The 21,442-nt window shown below is 43.7% G+C and overlaps 1 protein-coding gene across 3 annotated transcripts in view; it reads right to left on the minus strand.

Annotated features, from left to right (window-relative positions):
* Nucleotides 1-17,194: 17,194 nt before the first annotated feature.
* Nucleotides 17,195-21,442, minus strand: part of LOC143776222 (mitochondrial inner membrane protease ATP23 homolog) — a 31,146-nt gene continuing 26,898 nt past the window's right edge. For 2 of the 3 annotated variants that reach the window (XM_077265381.1, XM_077265382.1), the window contains exon 6: nt 17,196-18,282. In XM_077265381.1, coding sequence (XP_077121496.1) covers nt 18,079-18,282 — 204 coding nt within the window. In that variant the 3' untranslated portion in view covers nt 17,196-18,078. Of the gene's footprint in view, nt 18,283-21,442 lie in introns of all 3 variants that reach the window. The other variant, XM_077265380.1, reaches the window with a different exon arrangement.

Consider the following 21,442-nt stretch of genomic DNA (forward strand, 5'->3'; position numbering starts at 1 on the left):
CTGGAGCCAAAAGAGACTCTGCACCAACAGATTCCAATAGCCGATGCGATCCCAGTCGTAACTCAGCCACAGCAGATTCCAACAGAGGATGCCAGGCCAACAGTTGAATCGGCAAGTCCTCCCTCTGCTGTCGGTGAATCTTATATGCCCACAATTAGTAGCAGCAGTCCTGAGAGCTCCAGCATACCAGTGCTACCTAGACTCACTAGAAGTGTAGCCAGAAGACAGTGCACTACACCAGCGATAGCAAGCACAGCGGACCCTGTTAGGTCACTAGCAACCCCTGCACTGCGGAGGTCTACACGTAGCACCAAGAATCAAACCCCAATTCACTACAAAACTTGGAAATATTAATGGCTGCTGCTGTTTATTTGAAAATGTTTGTATATATATCGTTGTTACCGGTTTAAAATGGACAATGGAGTAATGGACAGTGAATTGCTCCAAAACTTTCACTATACTTTTAAAGGGATCCCTTTGTTTACCCGGGATCCTTGCTGTTTCAAGTTTGCACTCACTGAACTGGGAGTCATGAACTGTGCATGACCGAGACTTTCGCAACGTTCAAGTGTCCTCACCTCCCATAAAGGAAAGCACTACTTTTGCATAAGTTGTTCATAGCATTTCAAAATTGTATGACTTTTGCTAATATGTATTGTTGTTCTTCTTCTTTTCCCAGTCCCGGAGTACTGGATTTAACAGGGGGGGGGGGGGGGGGGAGTGCGGCGCCCCAGTGTCCTGGTCGTCACAGTGATGTCATTATCCTTTCAGGGGAGAAGTGATGTCATGTCTGAAGGCAATGAAAGACAACCACATTCAGGTATCACACATACAACATGTTCACACTCCAGACCAGAAGGGGGAGCTCTAAGAATGTTTAGGGTGAACTCCCCTATTTAACATCCTGATCTGGAGGGAATAGGGTTCAGTTCCTGTCAGGCAGAGAGAAGGAGAGGAACTCTGCTGGCATGAAGTGCCACAACTCCTGGGAAAAGACACTAAAAGGTGAACATACTGCAGAGAGTGTGCAGGAGAGCAGAGCACAGGAGAGGAATACCAGAGGGAGATCAGCCAGGAACAAGCTGCTCCTTTCTGAGGCGCAGAAGCCGGTAGCCAGAAACACCGAGGGAGTAACTGTCTCCAAGCCTTGCTCCAGAGACCGGCAGGACAGTCAATTCCAAGTTGGCTGCCCGACCTTAATACCTAAGAAGACACAGTGGCAACTTGCGGGGGCCGGGGCGTCTCTAGGGTCCGTATAAAAAGCCTCAGGCCATCAGTCATACGGGTTTGTCCTATCCATACCATCTGGGGGACAGAGAGGAAGAAATAAAATCTAGAACATCTACAAGAGTTGTGAGGACCTTACCGGGAAGCTCAGCAGGGAGGTACTACAACACACAGGCGCTAGTAGGAAGGCTACTGATTTCCACCTGGATAAGGGGACTCTGGATTTGCCTTCAGACCGGCTGGACTCTGCCTGCCCTGTCATCCGCCGCTCCGGGCTGAGGATACCATCTGAAGTCTTCAGTAAACAAGGTAAAAGACTGCAAACCTGTCTCCTCGTTCTTTACTGCACCTTGCCCACATATAAACTCTTTTACTAGACACCCCTGAGGGCCACGGACAGGGTCAGCCACCGTGACATCCCCCGAACCGTAGGACCCAGTGCTGAGTACCCCATTGCCCTACTCTGTGGGCGATCCACAAGTGCAGGAGTAAACCCACAGCAGAAACAGCAAGACAAACCGCGATAAATCTGCAGGGATAACCGCAGCGGTTTTGGCCTGCAGATTTATTAAATCCGCTGTGGGGGAACCCGCAGAGGACCCTTCCTACGTGTGCACATAGCCTTACTGTTTTGCTCCTGGTGGTGGAAAAATGCTTTTCTTCCTGTATACTGCAAATTACAACCTGTTCTCACATTCCCTAATAGCTCATTGTGTTATTAGCTTGATTCCAAAGTGAAAGGTCACTGGTTCGAATTAATGAGCAGCTGTTAAGATTTCTCAAGAAAAAGAGGAACAGCATCATCCAGCTCATGGATAGTGGTCTCTCGGCCAAGAAAATTGCCAAACTGCATCCTGTGAGTGCCATGAGAGTTGGAAGAATATGAAATGAAGTCCATTCATTTAAATCCAAGGAGTGGACATCCTGGCAAAATATCAGAGTCAGCAAGTCAGTTCATCACAAGATCTGATGATATAGGGGTGTTTCACAGCCAAAGAGATTGGATACTTGACCAGGATAGATGGTGGCCTCAATGCTGAGCTGTATGTGAGTATCCTACAAGACGAGTTACTTCGTACACTCGAGCACTATGGGTATGGAAAGGACAACATTGCATTCCAGCAGGACAACGAAGTATACGTTGAGATTGGAGAAGAAAAGATTAAATGACAATGAAGTAGAGGTGCTGGATTGGCTCCCACAGTCCCTAGATGTCAACCCAATCAAATACTTGTGGGTGGAGTTGAAAAAATATCTGTCTACATACCCAAGTGAATTGACCAGTATACACCAAGTTTGGGAATGTGTAGAAGAGATTTGAGATCAGATGTTGGTCAAGACATGCTTGAATCTGATCAAGAGCATGCCCAAAAGGATTCAGGAAGAGTTGAAAGCCAAGGGTGGATTTACAAAATACTGACAAAATAATAAACATTAAAATGTAGATTTTTTAGGAGTAAAACAGTAACAATGCAGTGACATGACAAGAATCTGCATAAACTAATCATATGCTACATAGTTGCAAGTCAAATTTATGTGTCACGATCAAAGTAGTTGTGGATGGTGCGATATGGAGCCCGAAAGTCAAAAAGTCAAAATATTGTTACCCTTTTGCTCATCAGTGTAAATGAAAACATTTACTTAAAGAGGTTCTGTCACTAGGTCAAAGTGGCCAGGCCTTACACCAATTTTGTTCCCACTGCTCCGAGTATACAATTTTTTTTTTATTCCGCAATATGGTTCCACAGATATGGGTCTTTTTCTGCAATGCTATTTTTTATGATTTTTACCATGGCTCACTTGGTAAGACATACCCCAAGAGAATTCTGTGAGCTACTCCCCCCTACAATTTGCCCTAAACTAAAAGTGCCCATATCTCTGAAACTGCAAGGCAGATGTATAAAAAACAAAACAAAACAAAAAAACAGCATACTAAGGGGAGCAACAGGAATAAAATAAGAGCTAAAACCTGGCCACTTTTGACAAGGTGACACAGCCTCTTTTAAGGAGTTGTCTGGTTCCCCTAAAAAGAGGACGACTAGCAGGTGACATTTATTAAGAGAAACACATATTAATTGCCTATACTGCTGCCCCAATGCCAACTCTGCGCCAGTCATTGTGTACAGGGCTGATGTCTCATCTACAAAACGATTGCTGCAGCCAATCACTGACCTCAGTGGTCATAGCGAGGCAGACCGCACGAGACTGCTGAGCTCAGTAACTGCCAGCGGACATGCCTATGCCTATACAGCTGCATATACTGTACGTCAGTCCAACAACTTAAATTAATGTACATTCTTTTGTAGTTTTTCAATGTAGCTACATTCAATAAATAAATATAAGTAAAATAATGACAAAATCCATGTATTCGAAAACCGAAGCAGATTTTATGCTTAGTCATGCAAAAACTTCCATGAGACACCTGGCACGAGGGACAAAAAGTAGGACACTTCAACTCGAAGGAAAAGACAAAAAAGCAAATGAAAATCAACAAAGCGCTAACATTAGAATAACATAAAAGAAGACTCTTGGGTGTGCAGGAGTTGGCATAGTGCGGTGCTCTGGGGAAATTCACTGATTATAGAAATATTTACCATGAAGGCAAGAGAGAAATAGCTGACGGTAAAGCTGAAGATGCTCTATAATGAGGCTGCAGAGGGCTGGGAAGCGGTGATGGTGAGAGGCCAGGTGAATAGCGATGCTGATGGAAATATGAAGTCTGCTAAATGGTGAGTGGCACAGATTCCCAATTTTGGTTTGGATTTGGTGTCACATCTGAAGACAATCTACATCACATCTGTGTCCTTGACATGAAAGGGGAATATTATGTGTGGATGTGTGTGTACATAGGCTAAAGTATTTAGAACAGAACACAGTAAGGCCAGTTTCACATTAGGGGTTTTTGCGCAGCGCAGGTCCACCTACTGTCCGCATGCGTCTTGCGTAGCTATCTTTAACATTGTATACGCAAGGACATGCGTTGGCAGTTTGTATGCAGATGCGTCCCCGTGCATCATTTCACGGTGTCCAGCGAACGCAACATGTGGCATTTTTTGAGGCATCAAATATGTGCAGGCATGCAGATGAGTGCGTATAAACAATGTATTATTGTCTATGGGAATGCATTGGTACCCATGGATATGTGCATGGATGCGTTTGATGCGCATGCGTACTTCAGACTGAACATGTCCAGGAACTGGTTTCAGCCACTCCAAAAACCAAACTGTATAAAAAGATGTGGACACTAATTCCAGTACTCTCAAGACTCTTGAAGCGATCACAACACTATGGATGTGCTGCCAAGACTCTGGATTTCATCTGAAGACTCTGGATGGGAGTATAGAAGCTATGAAAATGTCTGTGTCTGTCTCTTTCACTGCAGTCTATACTGTCTGTACTCTGTCTCTTTGTGTGTGTCAAGTTATGCAGTGTGTACTCTGTCTCTCTTGCAGCCTTCTATTCCATGTCGAGTGCAGACCTGAACGCTGCCCAGAGTGGATAAGACACAGATGAAGTGAGTACATTTGCTATACTGATTGGTATGTATTGACTTTCAATACGACACATAAATCATATATCAAAATCAGCACGTGGCGCAGTGGTTAACACAGCAGCCTTGCAGCACTGGAGTCCTGGGTTCAAATCCCACCAAGGACAACATCTGCAAAGAGTTTGTATGTTCTCCCCATGTTTGCGTGGGTTTCCTCCGGGCACTCTGGTTTCCTCCCACATTCCAAAGACCTACTGATAGGGAATTTAGATTGTGAGCCCCAACGGGGACAGCAATGATAATGTGTGCAAACTGTAAAGCGCTGCGGAATATGTTAGCGCTATATAAAAATAAAGATTATTAATATTATTATGTATTTTCTTTACAGGACACTTCCAGTCCTGAACAGCCGGAGCAGTGGAGTGTATTTTCTTCCCAGGGTCATTGGTCCCAAGTTCCTAATGTGGAAAGACAGCGTGTAAGTAGTCTTGATTGTTTTTGGTTTAAGTGTTTCATCTTTAAAACTATGTCTTAATTTTTTTGTGTTTCTTTGATGTCTAGGTTCCACAACGTGAGGAAGCCAATACCATCACTGACAATGATCAACTGATTAATCTTGTGCAAGAGCGAGTAGCGTTGTGGGACACCCATGATAGTCAACATTCTGACTCGGTAGTGATTCGATGACTCTGGGAAGAAGTTGCCTGATCGCTCATGGCAAATTTGGACCATGCCATCACACAAGTCAGAAAGGATTTCTGTAAGTATGGCAATGTGGTCTGACGTGGCACTGAACCTGTAAACGTAGGTGCATTGTTCTACAATTTATTTTTCTTTTTTTTTCCCCCTTCACAGTGTAAGTCCGTTGACGTTTGATATCTTTGGATCAGCACCACTTCGAACCTGAATCTCCTCTCTCATATCTTTATTGAAGTGATCCTTCATCAAAGTCTTAGTTACTCACCGGTTAACGGTGTTTTTCGGAGTCCATGACAGCACTACGGAGAGAGGGGATCCGCCCTTCAGGAACAGGAAACCTACAGATACATAAGGGAGGCACCTCTCCCACGCATCAGTTGGTTTACAGAGCACAAGAGGACCACCAAGGTTAATAGCATACATAATAAACAATGATACAATAACTAACTATTCAGTGTGTATAAAGAAACCAGCGATATATAAGAAGTTGCATATATTAACTCAATAATAACTATGATAATTAAACAGCACCAGAGTTATTTTCTAAAAAGATATTAGATACAGATACTAAAAGTTACCACAAAGGATAACAATAGCAGAAAAGTAACACAAAATATATAATAATACAAATATTGGCATGGACTTGTACCAATGTGTAATGTGATCCCAAATAGTGTGCTAGAGTAGGCACAGCGGACACAGGCCCTATATAGCAGCAATCAATCCTATAAGTTAAAGGCGTCCATTATAATTAAAACACCGCAAAAGACAGCCCCACATATGTATGTGAAAGGAGGGAAGGAAACGAACCTCCCGCAACCGGTAAAGAGCTGGTAGATTGTCTATCGCATACCCATATCAAAAGATTGCTGCTGCTAAATAGTAAAAGAGTAAAAAAGTAAACGGTTAATTACCCATGAAGTCTGTTCAGTGATGAGGGACCGGACCGCTTTCCCCAAAAAAAGAGGAAAAGTATAATAGAAACACGTCACCACTTCTGGATTTATTACTCACTCCCGGTTTTGGCTTACACATACTGATGTAACATACTGACTAAATACAGAACTTTTGAATGTGGCCTAACAGCCATGGTTGGAGCTCACTTTCGACCTAAGCTGTCACTCAGTATTTAAATGGATGTGCCCCAGTTCCCATCACTCCCCCTGAGAGACAAGCGTGGGTTACTATGACAGCCAGGGGTTTGCTGAAGATCCCAGAAGAGGTCATCTTGTGCCTCAAGAGAAACAGGTAAAATTTTCCATAGCTCATAAGAATACAGCCTGACAACTTCTCTTTTTGATCCATTCTTTTATTCATAAAGAAAAAAAAACTGCATGTGTTCGGCTAGATCCACACTGTTTGTGCCCAGTTTCGGTATGCTCCTGCCAGAGGGAGCAGTCAGGATGGATGCTGAGACGTTCGTCTACAATGAGGACCTGTCGTAAAGAAACGTAAACAGCCTTGCGAATGTTTCTGTGAAGCAGCGCTCTGTATAGCAAAGTGCAGTCTGTTTTGTCCTTATATACTGTATAATCAAAAGAAATGAAGTTGCATACTGGAGGCCGACATGACATACTTTTGGCCTTAGATTGGTGAATGGAGACCTATGAGCAAGTTACAGTACAGGTTGTAAAAAGCTCCCACCATACTTGTAGACTAAGTGTACCTAGCCAAAGACTGTTTCAATTTACGCTCTAGGATTCCATTACTGAAGCCAAAATGCTGTGCTTGAACCGTGATATGATGGATTGTAATGGACCCCACTGATACACTGGTTCTACTGTGAAGAACAGTGCTGCATGCTGGGATGTTCTTGCAGACTGACACACAGTAACTAGAGTGGAACTATAGTCAGACACCGTGCCATTCCCATTTCAGGCAGAAAGGCAGAAGTAATAGGCTGGAATCAAACAATCTGACTGTAAGCGATAACATTTCTAATAACCACATTATTCTCAATATGGCTGTAAAGCAGGACTCCTATACTATGATCGATCTCTATCTTACATAGTCAAATGAACCATTTTTCAAGAAAAAAAAAATTGAATAAATCCTACACACTGATATTACTAATATACTCATTTTTACAGACCCACTGCACTGCATAAACACATGAAAAAGTTACAGTCTAGGCCAGTTGCGAGCAACATTTTTTGGGTCCAGTGGCCACATTTGTCATATGGAACCAATCCAAAGAACCACAAATAATTTTAAAGGGGTACTTACATAAATACAGCACCAGAACCGCAGTCAGTATGTTAATACATCAGCAGAACCAAGTGTTGAGTATTTGAGAAGGATTTGCAGAGGTTTTATACACAAAAATGTGTGGACACACCCAAACTTACACTACGTTTTTTGAGCAGAAACTCAACCAAACTCTCCTTAGGCTGGGATCACACATGCGAGAAGTACGGCCGAGTCTCGCATGTTAATACCCAGCATTGCTGCCATCACTCAGGAGCGGAGCGTGTGGCCGCATAGCAATACATTTTGCCACACGCTCTGCTTCGGTGTGACGGCGGCAATGCTGGGTATTAACATGCGAGACTCAGCCGTATTTCTCGCATGTGTGATCCCGGCCTTAGAGTTAAAACAAAGTTTTGAGGATATTTCAGATTTATCATGAAGCACGTTATGGATTGCTACATGATCAGAACCACAGTCAGTACATGAATGCAGTGGCAGAACAACCATCAGCACAGTTTCATCATTTTAAGGTTGACGGCAGACTTAAATCCATTGCGTTCAACCTAAAGCCTTACATGTTGATCCAGAGGAGGGCAAAAACCCCATGAGGGAGACATTAGTAGCTCCAAATTAAGGGGAAAATTCCTTCCCGACTCCATATGGCTATCAGACAAGTTCCCTGGATCAACGCTCCATCACAGGATCTAGTGTCCATTGCCTGTAATATTATATTTATCAATAAAGGCATCCAGGCCCTGCTTGAATTTTAGTACTGACTCTACCATTACAATCATGTGGCAGAGAGTTCAATAGTCTCACTGCTCTTGCAGTAAAGAAAAAAATGTCTGAATCAAGTGCTTTCAAGTGCGAAGGTTTCTTTGAATGGATTTTTGGTATTTTGAGGGTGCAGAATGAAAAAAATCCCATTACTTTTGCTGAATTGGTTCTAATTTTTTAGATAATTCATTAAAGAAAATAATGCATTCCATCAATGCGACTTGTGAGTGTGATAACAAATGCAATAGCTTGTGGTCTTTTGATTCTTTAACAGTCTCAGTGTCTCATCTAATTATTTTGTATTTCATTTTGAAGGTTTACAATGCTATAAAAGCAACTTTTTGAAGCCAGAATTCTACAGTAATTAACTATTAAATATCTCAGAAACTAGAGCCAGTCTAGCAAAACTGGTCATATTCTTAATCAGCACCATAAACTGTATAAAACCGTTCCGACACCGTTGGCTCCAAAATCACCGAATACCAATGTTATGATTAAACATTCTTTTCCCTAGTTGTAGAAGATGCTCTCTTGTCCTTGGCCTAAGAGTAAAAAGATCATTAGATCTTTGCACTGTCCCCTCATTTATTTGTACACTGTAATAAGATGGCCCCTAGCCTTCGTTTTTGCAAACTGAATAACCCCAAGCTTAATAACCTATCCCGATATTGCTGTCCACTCATTCTTTTAATAACCTTGGTTGCTTGTCACATATCACGTGAACCTGCAACTCGGTGTAGGTCCTAAACAACGGCAAGGTCATACTGAAAATTGTTAATAGTCATCAGACTGCGGATACCTTATAGGTAACATCTGCTCTGATTGGAGTCGTTCCCATCTCTTTGGTCTCCATGCAGTACAGACGTCATGTTGAGATTCCATGCCCACAGCTAATTTCTCTAGACTTCCCTTTTCTCCAGCCGTCTGCAGCACTTCCGGGCACTGTGCCCCTAAAATTAAAAGCATCATTATACTATTATAACAATATCTCCCATGCTATGCCCTCGAAGAAATAATTGACCCCAACTGTGCTTTCCCCCCCACACTGGAGCACTCCATAATATTCCCCTCCACACTGCAGCACTCCATAATATTCCCCTCCACACTGCAGCACTCCATATTCCCCTTCACATGCTGCCCTTCTCCGTAATGTCCCTCATGCACGTGTGTACATACAGTTGTGGCCAAAAGTATTGACACCCCTGCAATTCTGTCTGATAATACTCAGTTTCTTCCTGAAAATGATTGCAAACATAAATTCTTTGGTATTATTATCTTCATTTAATTTGTTTTAAATGAAAAAACACAAAAAGAATTGTCCTAAAGCCAAATTGGATATAATTCCACACCAAACATAAAAAAGGGGGTGGACAAAAGTATTGGAACTGTTCGAAAAATCATGTGATGCTTCTCTAATTGGTGTAATTAACAGCACCTGTAACTTACCTGTGGCACCTAACAGGTGTTGGCAATAACTAAATCACACTTGCAGCCAGTTGACATGGATTAAAGTTGACTCAACCTCTGCCCTGTGTCCTTGTGTGACCAACATTGAGCATGGAGAAAAGAAAGAAGACCAAACTGTCTGAGGACTTGAGAAACCAAATTGTGAGGAAGCATGAGCAATCTCAAGGCTACAAGTCCATCTCCAAAGACCTGAATGTTCCTTTGTCTACCGTGCGCAGTGTCATCAAGAAGTTTAAAGCCCATGGCACTGTGGCTAACCTCCCTAGATGTGGACGGAAAAGAAAAATTGACAAGAGATTTCAACGCAAGATTGTGCGGATATTGGATAAAGAACCTCGATTAACATCCAAACAAGTTCAAGCTGCCCTGCAGTCCGAGGGTACAACAGTGTCAACCCATACTATCCGTCGGTGTCTGAATGAAAAGGGACTGTATGGTAGGAGACCCAGGAAGACCCCACTTCTTACCCCGAGACATAAAAAAGCCAGGCTGGAGTTTACCAAAACTTACCTGAAAAAGCCTAAAACGTTTTGGAAGAATGTTCTCTGGTTAGATGAGACAAAAGTAGAGCTTTTTGGGCAAAGGCATCAACATAGAGTTTACATGAGAAAAAAAAGAGGCATTCAAAGAAAAGAACACGGTCCCTACAGTCAAACATGGCGGAGGTTCCCTGATGTTTTGCGGTTGCTTTGCTGCCTCTGGCACTGGACTGCTTGACCGTGTGAATGGCTATATGAAGTCTGAAGACTGCCAACAAATTTTGCAGCATAATGTAGGGCCCAGTGTGAGAAAGCTGGGTCTCCCAGCTGGAAAATGACCCAAAACACACTTTAAAAAGCACTAGAAAATGGTTTAAGAGAAAGCACTGGAGACTTCTAAGGTGGCCAGCAATGAGTCCAGACCTGAATCCCATAGAACACCTGTGGAGAGATCTAAAAATGGCAGTTTGGAGAAGGCACCCTTCAAATATCAGGGACCTGGAGCAGTTTGCCAAAGAAGAATGGTCTAAAATTCCAGCAGAGCATTGTAAGAAACTCATTGATGGTTACCGGAAGCGCAGTTATTTTGGCTAAAGGTTGTGCAACCAAGTATTAGGCTGAGGGTGCCAATACCTTTGTCTGGCCCATTTTTGGAGTTTTGTGTGAAATGATCAATGTTTTGCTTTTTGCTTCATTCTCTTGTGTTTTTTCATTTAAGACAAATTAAATGAAGATAATAATACCAAATCATTTTCAGGAAGAATCTGAGTATTATCTGACAGAATTGCAGGGGTGTCAATACTTTTGGCCACAACTGTACACACACACACACACACACACACTACTCCTCACTGTAACATCCCCCCACACACTGCCCCTCTCCAAAATATCCCCCACATTGCTCCTCTGCATACTGTGCCCCTTCACAATCACCCCTCCCCATTGCCTCTTAAGGTGAATAGTAACACCAACCCCATGCCTTCTATAATGGGATATATAACCCCTTAAGCCCCAAGGGTGGTTTGCACGTTAATGACCGGGCCAATTTTTACAATTCTGACCACTGTCCCTTTATGAGGTTATAACTCTGGAACACTTCAATGGATCTTGATGATTCGGATATTGTTTTCTCGTGACATATTGTACTTCATGTTGTTGGTAATTTCTTTGATATTACCTGCGTTTATTTGTGAAAAAAAACTGAAATTTGGTGAAAATGTTGAATATTTTGCAATTTTCCAACTTTGAATTTTCATACCCTTAAATCACAGAGATTTGTCATACAAAATACTTAATAAGTAACATTTCCCACGTGTCTACTTTACATCAGCACAATTTTGGAACCAAAATTTTTTTTTTGTTAGGGAGTTATAAGGGTTAAAAGTTGACCAGCAATTTCTCATTTTTACAACACAATTTTTTTTTTTTTTTTTAGAGACCACATCACATTTGAAGCCATTTTGAGGGGTCTATATGATAGAATGGTGTCACTATTGGATATTTTCTAAAAACTGCACCCCTCAAGGTGCTCAAAACCACATTCAAGAAGTTTATTAACCCTTCAGGTGCTTCACAGGAATTTTTGGAATGTTTTAAAAAAAAAAATGAACATTTAACTTTTTTCACAAACATTTTAATTCAGATCCAATTTGTTTTATTTTACCAAGGGTAACAGGAGAAATTGGACCCCCAAAGTTTTTGTACAATTTGTCCTGAGTACGCAGATACCCTATATATGGGTGGGAACCACTGTTTGGGCGCATGGCAGAGGTCGGAAGGGAAGGAGCGCCGTTTGACTTTCCAATTCAAAATTGGCTGGAATTGAGATGGGACACCATGTTGCATTTGGAGAGCCCCTGATGTGCCTAACCAGTGGAAACCCCCCACAAGTGACACCATTTTGGAAAGTAGACCTCCTAAGGAAGTTATCTAGATATGTGGTGAGCACTTTGACCCACCAAGTGCTTCACAGAAGTTTATAATGTAGAGCTGTAAAAATAACAAAAATCATTTTTTAACAAAAATTATCTTTTCGCCCCCAATTTTTTATTTTCCCAAGGGTAACAGAAGAAATTGGACCCCAAAAGTTGTTGCTCAATTTGTCCCGAGTACGCTGATGCCCCAAATGTGGTGGTAAACCACTGTTTGAGCGCATGGCAGAGCTCAGAAGGGAAGGAGCGCCATTTGACTTTTCATTGCAAAATTGACTGGAATTGAGATAGGATGCCAGAAGCCCCCCACAAATGACCCCATATTGTAAACTAGACCCTCCAAGGAACTTATCTAGATGTGTTGTGAGAACTTTGAACCCCCAAGTGTTTTACTACAGTTTATAAAGCAGAGCCGTGAAAAAAAAAAAAAATTCCCACAAAAATTATTTTTTAGCCCCCAGTTTTGTATTTTCCCAAAAGTAACAAGAGAAATTGGACCCCAAAATTTGTTGTCCAATTTGTCCTGAGTACGCCAATACCCCATATGTTGGGGTAAACCCGTTTGGGCGTACGGGTTGGTTTACAGAGCATTAAAAACTTCAGCTGCAACTTGAATGGTTATATAAAAAATTAATAGAGGCACCGCGTGGCTAATTACTAAACTAACTAATTCCAGTGTGCACATCCACACGTGAAGGGAGGGAATGTACAGGTGCCGTCATGGGATCAGAGAAATACCAATATCGGTAAGGCTGGTTTCACACTTGCGTTTTTGTCTGCAGCGTTTTTTGCACAAAAAACGCATGCGTTTTTTTTCCCTATATTTAACATTGAAAACGCATGCGTTTTTTTGCACATGCGTTTGGTCGCGTTTTCAAACGCATGCGTTTTTTGTCTGCATGCATTCATTTTCAAAAATGCTACCTGCAGTATTTTCTTGCGCGTTTTTTTGCCGCGAAAAAACGCATGCGTTTTTTCGCGGCAAAAAAATGCATTGCTGTCTATGTAAACGCATGCGTTTTTAAGCACATGTGTTTGTTTGCGCTAAAAACGCATGCGTTTTTATAGAAAAAAACCAGAAAACACACTGAAAAGCCACCCATCACCATCAAGGTGATAAAGGGATCCAAACCCTAACCCTAACTCTACCCCTAACCTCACCCCTAACCGTTTAATGAACATTTTCTGACAGTCATATTGCCACGTATTTAAGTGCCACGTATCACGTATTTCAGTGCCATGTATGCCACGTGCCACGTATTTAAGTGCCACGTGCCACGTATTAAAGTGCCACGTATTTAAGTGCCACGTGGCACATATTTAAGTGCCACGTATTTAAGTGCCACGTATTTAAGTGCCACGTGCCACGTATTTAAGTGCCACGTGCCACGTATTTAGGTGCCACGTGCCACGTATTTAGGTGCCACGTGCCACGTATTTAGGTGCCACGTGCCACGTATTTAAGTGCCACATGCCACGTATTTAAGTGCCACGTGCCACGTATTTAAGTGCCACGTGCCACATATTTAAGTGCCACGTGCCACGTATTTAAGTGCCACATGCCACGTATTTAAGTGCCACGTATTTAAGTGCCACGTGCCACGTATTTAAGTGCCACATGCCACGTATTTAAGTGCCACGTGCCACGTATTTGAGTGCCACGTATTTAAGTACCACGTATTTCAGTTGCACGTATTTCAGTGCCACGTATTTCAGTCACGTTTAGGGTTAGGGTTAGGGGTAGGGTTAGGGTTTTCTTGTTTTTTCTTGTGTTTTCTTGTGTTTTTCTATAAAAACGCATGCGTTTAAAAAACGCATGCGTTTTACCGCGTTTACATGCGTTTTTCACACATGCGGTTTTTTTTAAAAACGCATGCAGACAAAAACGCAAGTGTGAAACCAGCCTAAGTAACTACGGTTTTCTCTTTCCCCCATGACGGCACCACGGAGAGAATTACATAGATTGTACATTGGGGGGGGGGGGGGGGCACTGCCTCCAAAACCCTTCTCCCAAAGGTGAGATCTGAAGAAGCGGCCAAGTGTAGCCGGTAATGGTTACAGAATATAGAGGGGGAAGACCAAGTAGCGGCTCTACATATCTGCTCTATCGAGGTGCCGGCTCTCTCTGCCCAGGAAGTCGCCACTGCTCTGGTTGACTGGGCTCTTATCTCCTGCTGGATGGCTGCTCCACATGAGGAATGATAGGGTGATGGCGTCTCTTATCCATCTTGCCAGTGTGGATTTTGATGCTTTCTGTCCCTCCCGTGGACCCTGGAAGCATACAAAAAGATCTATCCTTCCTACACTCCCTCATAGCTACCAGATATTGGACTAGGCATCTCTTTACATCCAACGTGTGCAGCACTTCTTCCCCCTCACTTTTGGGATTGGGGCAGAAGGAGGGAGGAGAGATTTCTTGGGCCCTATGAAACTGCAACGCAAACTTTCGGGAGATAAGCTGGGTTGGTTTTAAGGATGACTCGATCCTCCAGTACCGGTTTAAAGAGCGGGTATGCCGATAAAACCTGTATATCGCTAACCCTACGAGCTGATGTTAAAGCTACGAGCAGAGAGGTTTTAAAGGATATGATTGAAGCCTTAATAAATCTTACTACCCAACGGTTCCTGGCCAGGTCATAGTTGTACAGGGGATAGTTACAACTAGCACACTCCAATGTGATGCAAAAAGGGGGTGTTTAATATACATACAGTAGTCACAAACGTTTCGGTCTGCAATGGACCTTCATCAATGTGCTAAATAAAGCGTGAATGGTATATATAGTAGAACCCGGGTAGGAATTAATTGATTTGCATCAAAATGTAAGTTTAACTGGAAAAATTGCACTGAAAACAGTTTTGAATGGTAGGTCAGTCCGGCTAGCGGGAGAGGAAGAGGCACGAGAGCCACGCGGTATCCGCCGCAAGCTCACTCCTACCGGGGTTCTACTATATATACCATTCACGCTAAATTTAGCACACTGATGAAGGTCCATTGCAGACCGAAACATTTGTGACTACTGTATTTATATTAAACACCCCCCTTTTTGCATCACATTGGAGTGTGCTAGTTGTAACTATTCCACGTATTAAGGTTTGGGAACCTATATCTATGCACCTCCTCTTTTAGGCTGTGCTGAACATTTTCTATATCGTAGTTGTACAGGGATCCTAGCGCTGCAACCGGAACTTTTAAAGTGCTTGTGGACAACCCCTGTTCCAACCTTCTGTAAGAATTCTAGGATTTTGTTTATTGGGACTTAAACTTACTGTAAACCTGATTTTTTATCAGTGTTCTAAGGTCTGATGCAAAATTCGGGGACTCTTCTTGGATTGTTTGTTCCATGCATGCAGAGTGGAGCTTTTTCCCCCGCGTGGTAGGCAGCTCTTCTGTGCATACTGCACATGTCCTATGTTTGGACTTAGCTATGCATTTCTTTTTCTTCCCCTAGAAAAGACATAAACCCTAATTAAAGGGTGGACTTTCACGAAGATCACTCACCCTCCTGTAGTTAGAGAGGTACAGTCTCTGGCCTAGGGATTATCTCCACAACTGGATCCACTTCTGGCCGTGCGGTTTTGTCAGAGCCTCTGCTGAGTTGAGACCCTGAATGACCGCTGCTGCTGCGCTGCTGGGAAGAAGTGTCTCCCTTACGCTGTTGTCGCTGGGGGTGCTGCCTCTGGTCATGCTTATGGGACTGCACCTGCAGGTTCTGCTCCTGATCACTCATAGCGGTCTGGGCGCTGTTTCCCTGCCATTTAGGGCTTTAGACTCTCCAGGCCCCCTCCCCCCTCAGGAGACGCAGCGCTGTGGGATCACTGATTTCCGAGTGACGAACCGCGCTAACTCTGGGAACACCCCTCGTGCATGTTTTCCCAATAGTGCTTTGCGCCGCTCGCGTCATAGGGGGGTTTGTCTCGCACGTGTACCGGTGTCCTGCCGTCATACCTTCCGGAGGCCCCGAGGATATGCGGTGAGATAACCGCTGTTACCCTCTAGAGTGGCTGGTCCGGCGGCGTGTAAATTGAGGCAGCAGCCGCCACCCTGACGCCGGCATGCCCCATGTGGATGTTCCGGTGGTGGTCTCCCCAAGTGACCGCTGTCACTTAACCGCCTGGCTTATGATCCTTTCGGGAGAGGCAGACTCTGGTCATGTTCTTCACTGCCTCTCCCTGCACACCTTCAATGTCCACCGACCCTGGCGATGGCGCTTCGGGGAAGGAGAAAAAAAAACAAAACGCCCCAGCAGAGGCATGGAACCCCCGCTGCCTGGATCAGACTGGTCAGTCCCCGGCATCCCACGACGATCCAAGGTATGTTCGTTGCTGTAGGTTCCCCATCAGGGATAGGAAACGAACTGATGCGGGAGAGAGGTACCACCTTTTTCACCTGTTGGTTTCCTGTCCCTGAGGGCGGATCCCCTCTCTCCGTGGTGCAGTCATGGGGGAATGAGAAAATACAATGGTGCTAATCATGTAAAACTTCAATCACACACCCGTTATTTGCATACAAGCGCTATTCATGTTTTTCACGCACAGCACTCGTACCTATAAGAGTGATTTTCCGTGGGCTGAGAGATACGTGCAAAATCGCAGTTACATGTCCAATTTTCATCCAAATGTAGGCTCTTAGTTAGCAATGCAAGTAAAAGAAAATCAGACAGCCCGTGGTGGCGGCCTCAATTTTCATTCGCTTAGATAGAAAAAACGTTTCTCTATCCTATTCTTTTTTTTCACGTACGATAAAAACTGATGACACTCGGATCAAATTCGGATAAAACTGACTGAAATCCCTGATGAAATTCTGTAAAAATGTTCTTGTATGTGAAAAAATGTCTGAATGAGGTCTGCTATATAGAGGATTTTCTGCCCAGAGAAATCACAGTGGAAAATCTGCTGGGTTTTCACCACATAAGAACGTACTTTAACACCACCGTAGCGCTGCTTCCTACGCTGATCATATGTTTAATGACTACTAAGCATATTTAATTTAGTTTTTCTACAAATGACACAGTAATAAGTGTTTTCTGAAAACCAACTGATTCTTATAAAACTCTTAAGCTTAGGGCTACACAGTAGAATTATCTTGTAGTGAGTGGAGCTTCTTTCAACATGGTGAGGACACTGAAAACACAAGTCAGCTGCAACAACTAAAATGGTCGCGGGCCTTTCAACAAACTTTCCATAAATCAGTAGTACCCAATAATAGAGAACACCAATATCATATCCAAGAAAAATGCTTCTTTTTCCATTTATGAGCCACTTCATTACTTCATCACTTAACTCATCACCTTGTGCTAGATGGGCTGACAAGACAAGGGAGGAGCAGTCAGAAAACAATCAGTGGCAGAGACACAGGCAGATAGTGCTGCAGCTTCCAGTTATCTGCTTTTGCTAATCCCATAGCTGGATTCACAGCCGCATAGTGTTCTCCATGCTGTTTCTGAACATCAGAGACAGAAGAGCAGGAATTCCTCGTATAAACCTACAGGGGGAAGACGAAAGAAAAAACGAATGATACAAATCATAATCTGCTGTTCACATGTTCAGTCCTTTGAGCGTTTTTCCTCCACTTTAGGTTTTCAAAAATGGCAGGTGAGAAAAAAAAGGAGGGAAGTACATGTCTCCTTTACTTTAAAACGTTTATTGATGTAAAACACTCCAAAACTAGGCACTGTAATTAGGAGGCTACAAAAAAAAGAAATAGGAAAAAAAAATTGTGTGCACAGACCCTTACAAAGGGCGACTGTAGAAAGCTGTGTCCTCAGCTACAGGTTCTACTGTATAGCATTAGACACCTGGAGGATTAATGTTTTTTATTTCATATATTCGCATAATATCTTCCACGATTTCTAAACTCCTTGTATGCCATATTTGCTTCAGCTGTGTTATGAGGAATGCGACCAAAGGGTTCTCGGTCATTAAAACATGAATCAAACACTTCATCCACTGCCTTCTCTGCAGTCTCTTGACTAAACTTCCTTGCAGCCACAATGGAGCGAACGGCTCGGTCTCGCACACATGTCTATTAGAGAAATAAATACAAGTCTTAGGTTACTCACCCGTGCATGAAATATTAATACAAGGCAGAAAAGCTAAAACACAAAAGAATCGTTCTCTACAGTTATCTTTGATTGGTAGCAATATCTTGAAGCTGTAATATGACAGATGAGAATAGCAGATACCAACCACAATAGTAAGGGCTGTCGTCTCCTGGGTTCTTCATGTTCTGCAGCATTGTAAGAAAAGTCAGGGTATGTGCACAGTCTATTTGGAGAGGTTTAGGAGCAGAACCTGCAAGTTTTTGCTCCAAAAGCAACAGAAAAACTCCCTTAAAGGGATTGATCACTACTAGGACAACCCCTTCTTGATCTAAATGTTTGGTGCTGATAAAATAAAATGCTTACACTCACCTTCCGTGCCGTCGGTGTCGGTACTCACGTTCCCGGGGCTCACGTGCGGTTGTTATCACACGTGAGCTTGGCGCCCAATCAGCGCTGGCGTCACTGGCCCTGCCTTCACACGAATTGTACATCCAGAGTAAGTGATAGAGGAGCAGCAGTTCTGACTTCATCTTGATGTTCAATAAGTCCAAGGGTAGGACCAGTGATGCCAGCGCTGACTGGCACCAGGCTCAAGTGACACACCAACCACGAGAGCCCCGGGAACGGAACACTGGAGCACTGGAACAGCGCTGGCATGGGAGGCAAGTATAAGCTTTTTTTTCTTTTATTGGCACCAAACATTTAGATCAAGAAGGGGTTGTCCTAATAGTGGACAGCCCCTTTAAAGTCTGGAGTATGGTTTTAAAGGACCAGAGCTAGTACTCAACTCAACAGTTTTATTTCTCCGTGCAAGAGACCTTATAGGTCTTATAGGTTGACTCGGCTAAGGTTGCACAGACCTTACTCCACACAGTCCTCATAACTAAGGAGTACATACTCTCCAGCACCATGAGGAGTCCTTGTCACAAAACTTAAATTTGTGAGACCATTAACCTCTGCTTTTATTTTTTCTTACACATTTTTCAATAACATTTTACTTCTCCCGTTGACATAGCCATATGAAACCTTGCTTCTTGCAGGACGAGATTTCGTTATGAATGACACCATTAATTTTAGCAAATTATACACAGAAGAAAGAAAAACGGGGAACAAATCCAAGAGGGTTGAAATGATGAGAACAAACACAAAGATGATGCAACTCTGCCATCGATGTTTGGGTTTTGTATTTAAGGTGGTCATTGAGCACTAAATGTGACCTGGGAGTAGGATATAAATATCCTGCATCCGCCTTGTAGCCATTTTACACCTAAGGCTACTTTCACACTAGTGTTTTTGGCTGTACGTCGCAATGCGTCGTTTAGGAGAAAAAAAACGCATCCTGTTAAGTCGCCCGCAGGATGCGTTTTTTCCCCTTGGACTAACATTACCGACGCATTGCCACACATCGCAACCGTCGTACGACGGTTGCGTCGTGTTCTGACGGACCGCCGCCACAAAAAAAGTTACATGTAACGTTTATTTGTGCGTCGAGACTGCCATTTTCGACCACGCATGCGCGGCTGAAACTCCGCTCCCCTCCTCCCCGGACCTTGCAATGGGGCAGCGGAAGCGTCGTAAGACTACTTTCGCTGCCCACGTCAGGCATTTATTTCATAGTATGCGTCGGTACATCGGGCCGACGCAGCGCGACGGCCCCGTATCGACGCTAGTGTGAAAGCAGCCTTAAATAACCCTATGATGTTTAAGTGGTGTCCAGGGCCCATAGCCTCCGCCCATAAACCGTGATGCGATCATTGGGTGTCGCTATCTTGGTACATTTGTGAAGCCCTTCATTTTGACTATATACTGCAATCCCACGGCATACAATGAAAATAAAAGTAAAACTTGCCACCTGTCGACTGGTGTATAGTACTATGTTATGTATCTATGGATATATTACACAAAACTACCATATATACTTGCGTATAAGCAGAGTTTTTCAGCACATTTTTTGTGCTGAAAATGTCCCCCTCGGCTTGTACATGAGTCATTGTCCCAGTTTACAGAGGAGGAGCGGCGGGTCACAGGAGGCATAAGTTGATGGCTGCGGCTAAAGCCTGTGCCCGCTGCTAAAGATAAATTAGTATTCACTGTACTTGTAATTGCAATGAATATTCATTTCTTTTATAGCGCTTACACAATTACAGCCACAGCCGCCGGCTTCCAGCAGCTGCCGGGCTCACGGGTGCCCGCTCATTAAGGTAATGAATGTTCACCTCTCTCCACTCCAATAAGCGTGGAGAGAGGGAATATTAATTACCTTAAAGGGCCACTGTCACCCCCTCCAGCTGTTATAAACTAAAAGAGCCACCTTGTGCAGCAGTAATGCTGCATTCTAACAAGGTGGCTCTTTTAGTTTTTGGTGCATGTATTCCCAAAATAAAACGTTTTACAACTTCTCCAAAATACCTGTCTTTCGCCAGGGAGGCAGGTCCTCACCCCCCTGCTTGAAACGCCACACTGCCGTCACTCAAATGTTCAGGGGCGCCGCCCCCACCGCGCTGTTTTCGCATGAAATCCATAATGCATAACACACTGCGGGGCTGGGATTACCAAGGTGGGTGGCCGCACTGGGTGCACAGGCGCCGTCTGCAAGCCGGGCTGTGACGTCAGACGGCCAAAGCTCACTGCGCCTGCACCAGACAGTACTACACAGCGCAGGTGCCGGATTTCATGCGAAAACACCGCGGAGGGGGCGGCGCCCCTGAAGATTTGAGTGACGGCAGTGTGGCGTTTCAAGCAGGGGGGTGAGGACCTGCCTCCCTGGGGAAAGACAGGTATTTTGGAGAAGTTATAATACGCTTTATTTTGGGAATACATGCACCAAAAACTAAAAGAGCCACCTTGTTAAAATGCAGCATTACTGCTGCACAAGGTGGCTCTTTTAGTTTATAACGGCTGGAGGGGGTGACAGTGGCCCTTTAATGAGCGGGGACGCGTGATCGCCCGGCCGCAGGAGCTGCTAGCACCGGATCGAAATGCTGAGAGGGCGCATAGGGAAGGTAAGTAGGATTTTTTTTTATGCTTTTCTCATGGAGGCCATACATACAAGGATGGGAATAAGGAGCCATGCAGACAAGGATGGGAATAAGGAGCCATGCAGACAAGGATGGGAATAAGGAGCTATGCAGACAAGGATGG

Source organism: Ranitomeya variabilis, chromosome 5 (assembly GCF_051348905.1).
Source record: "Ranitomeya variabilis isolate aRanVar5 chromosome 5, aRanVar5.hap1, whole genome shotgun sequence".
Classification (NCBI taxonomy): domain Eukaryota; kingdom Metazoa; phylum Chordata; class Amphibia; order Anura; family Dendrobatidae; genus Ranitomeya; species Ranitomeya variabilis.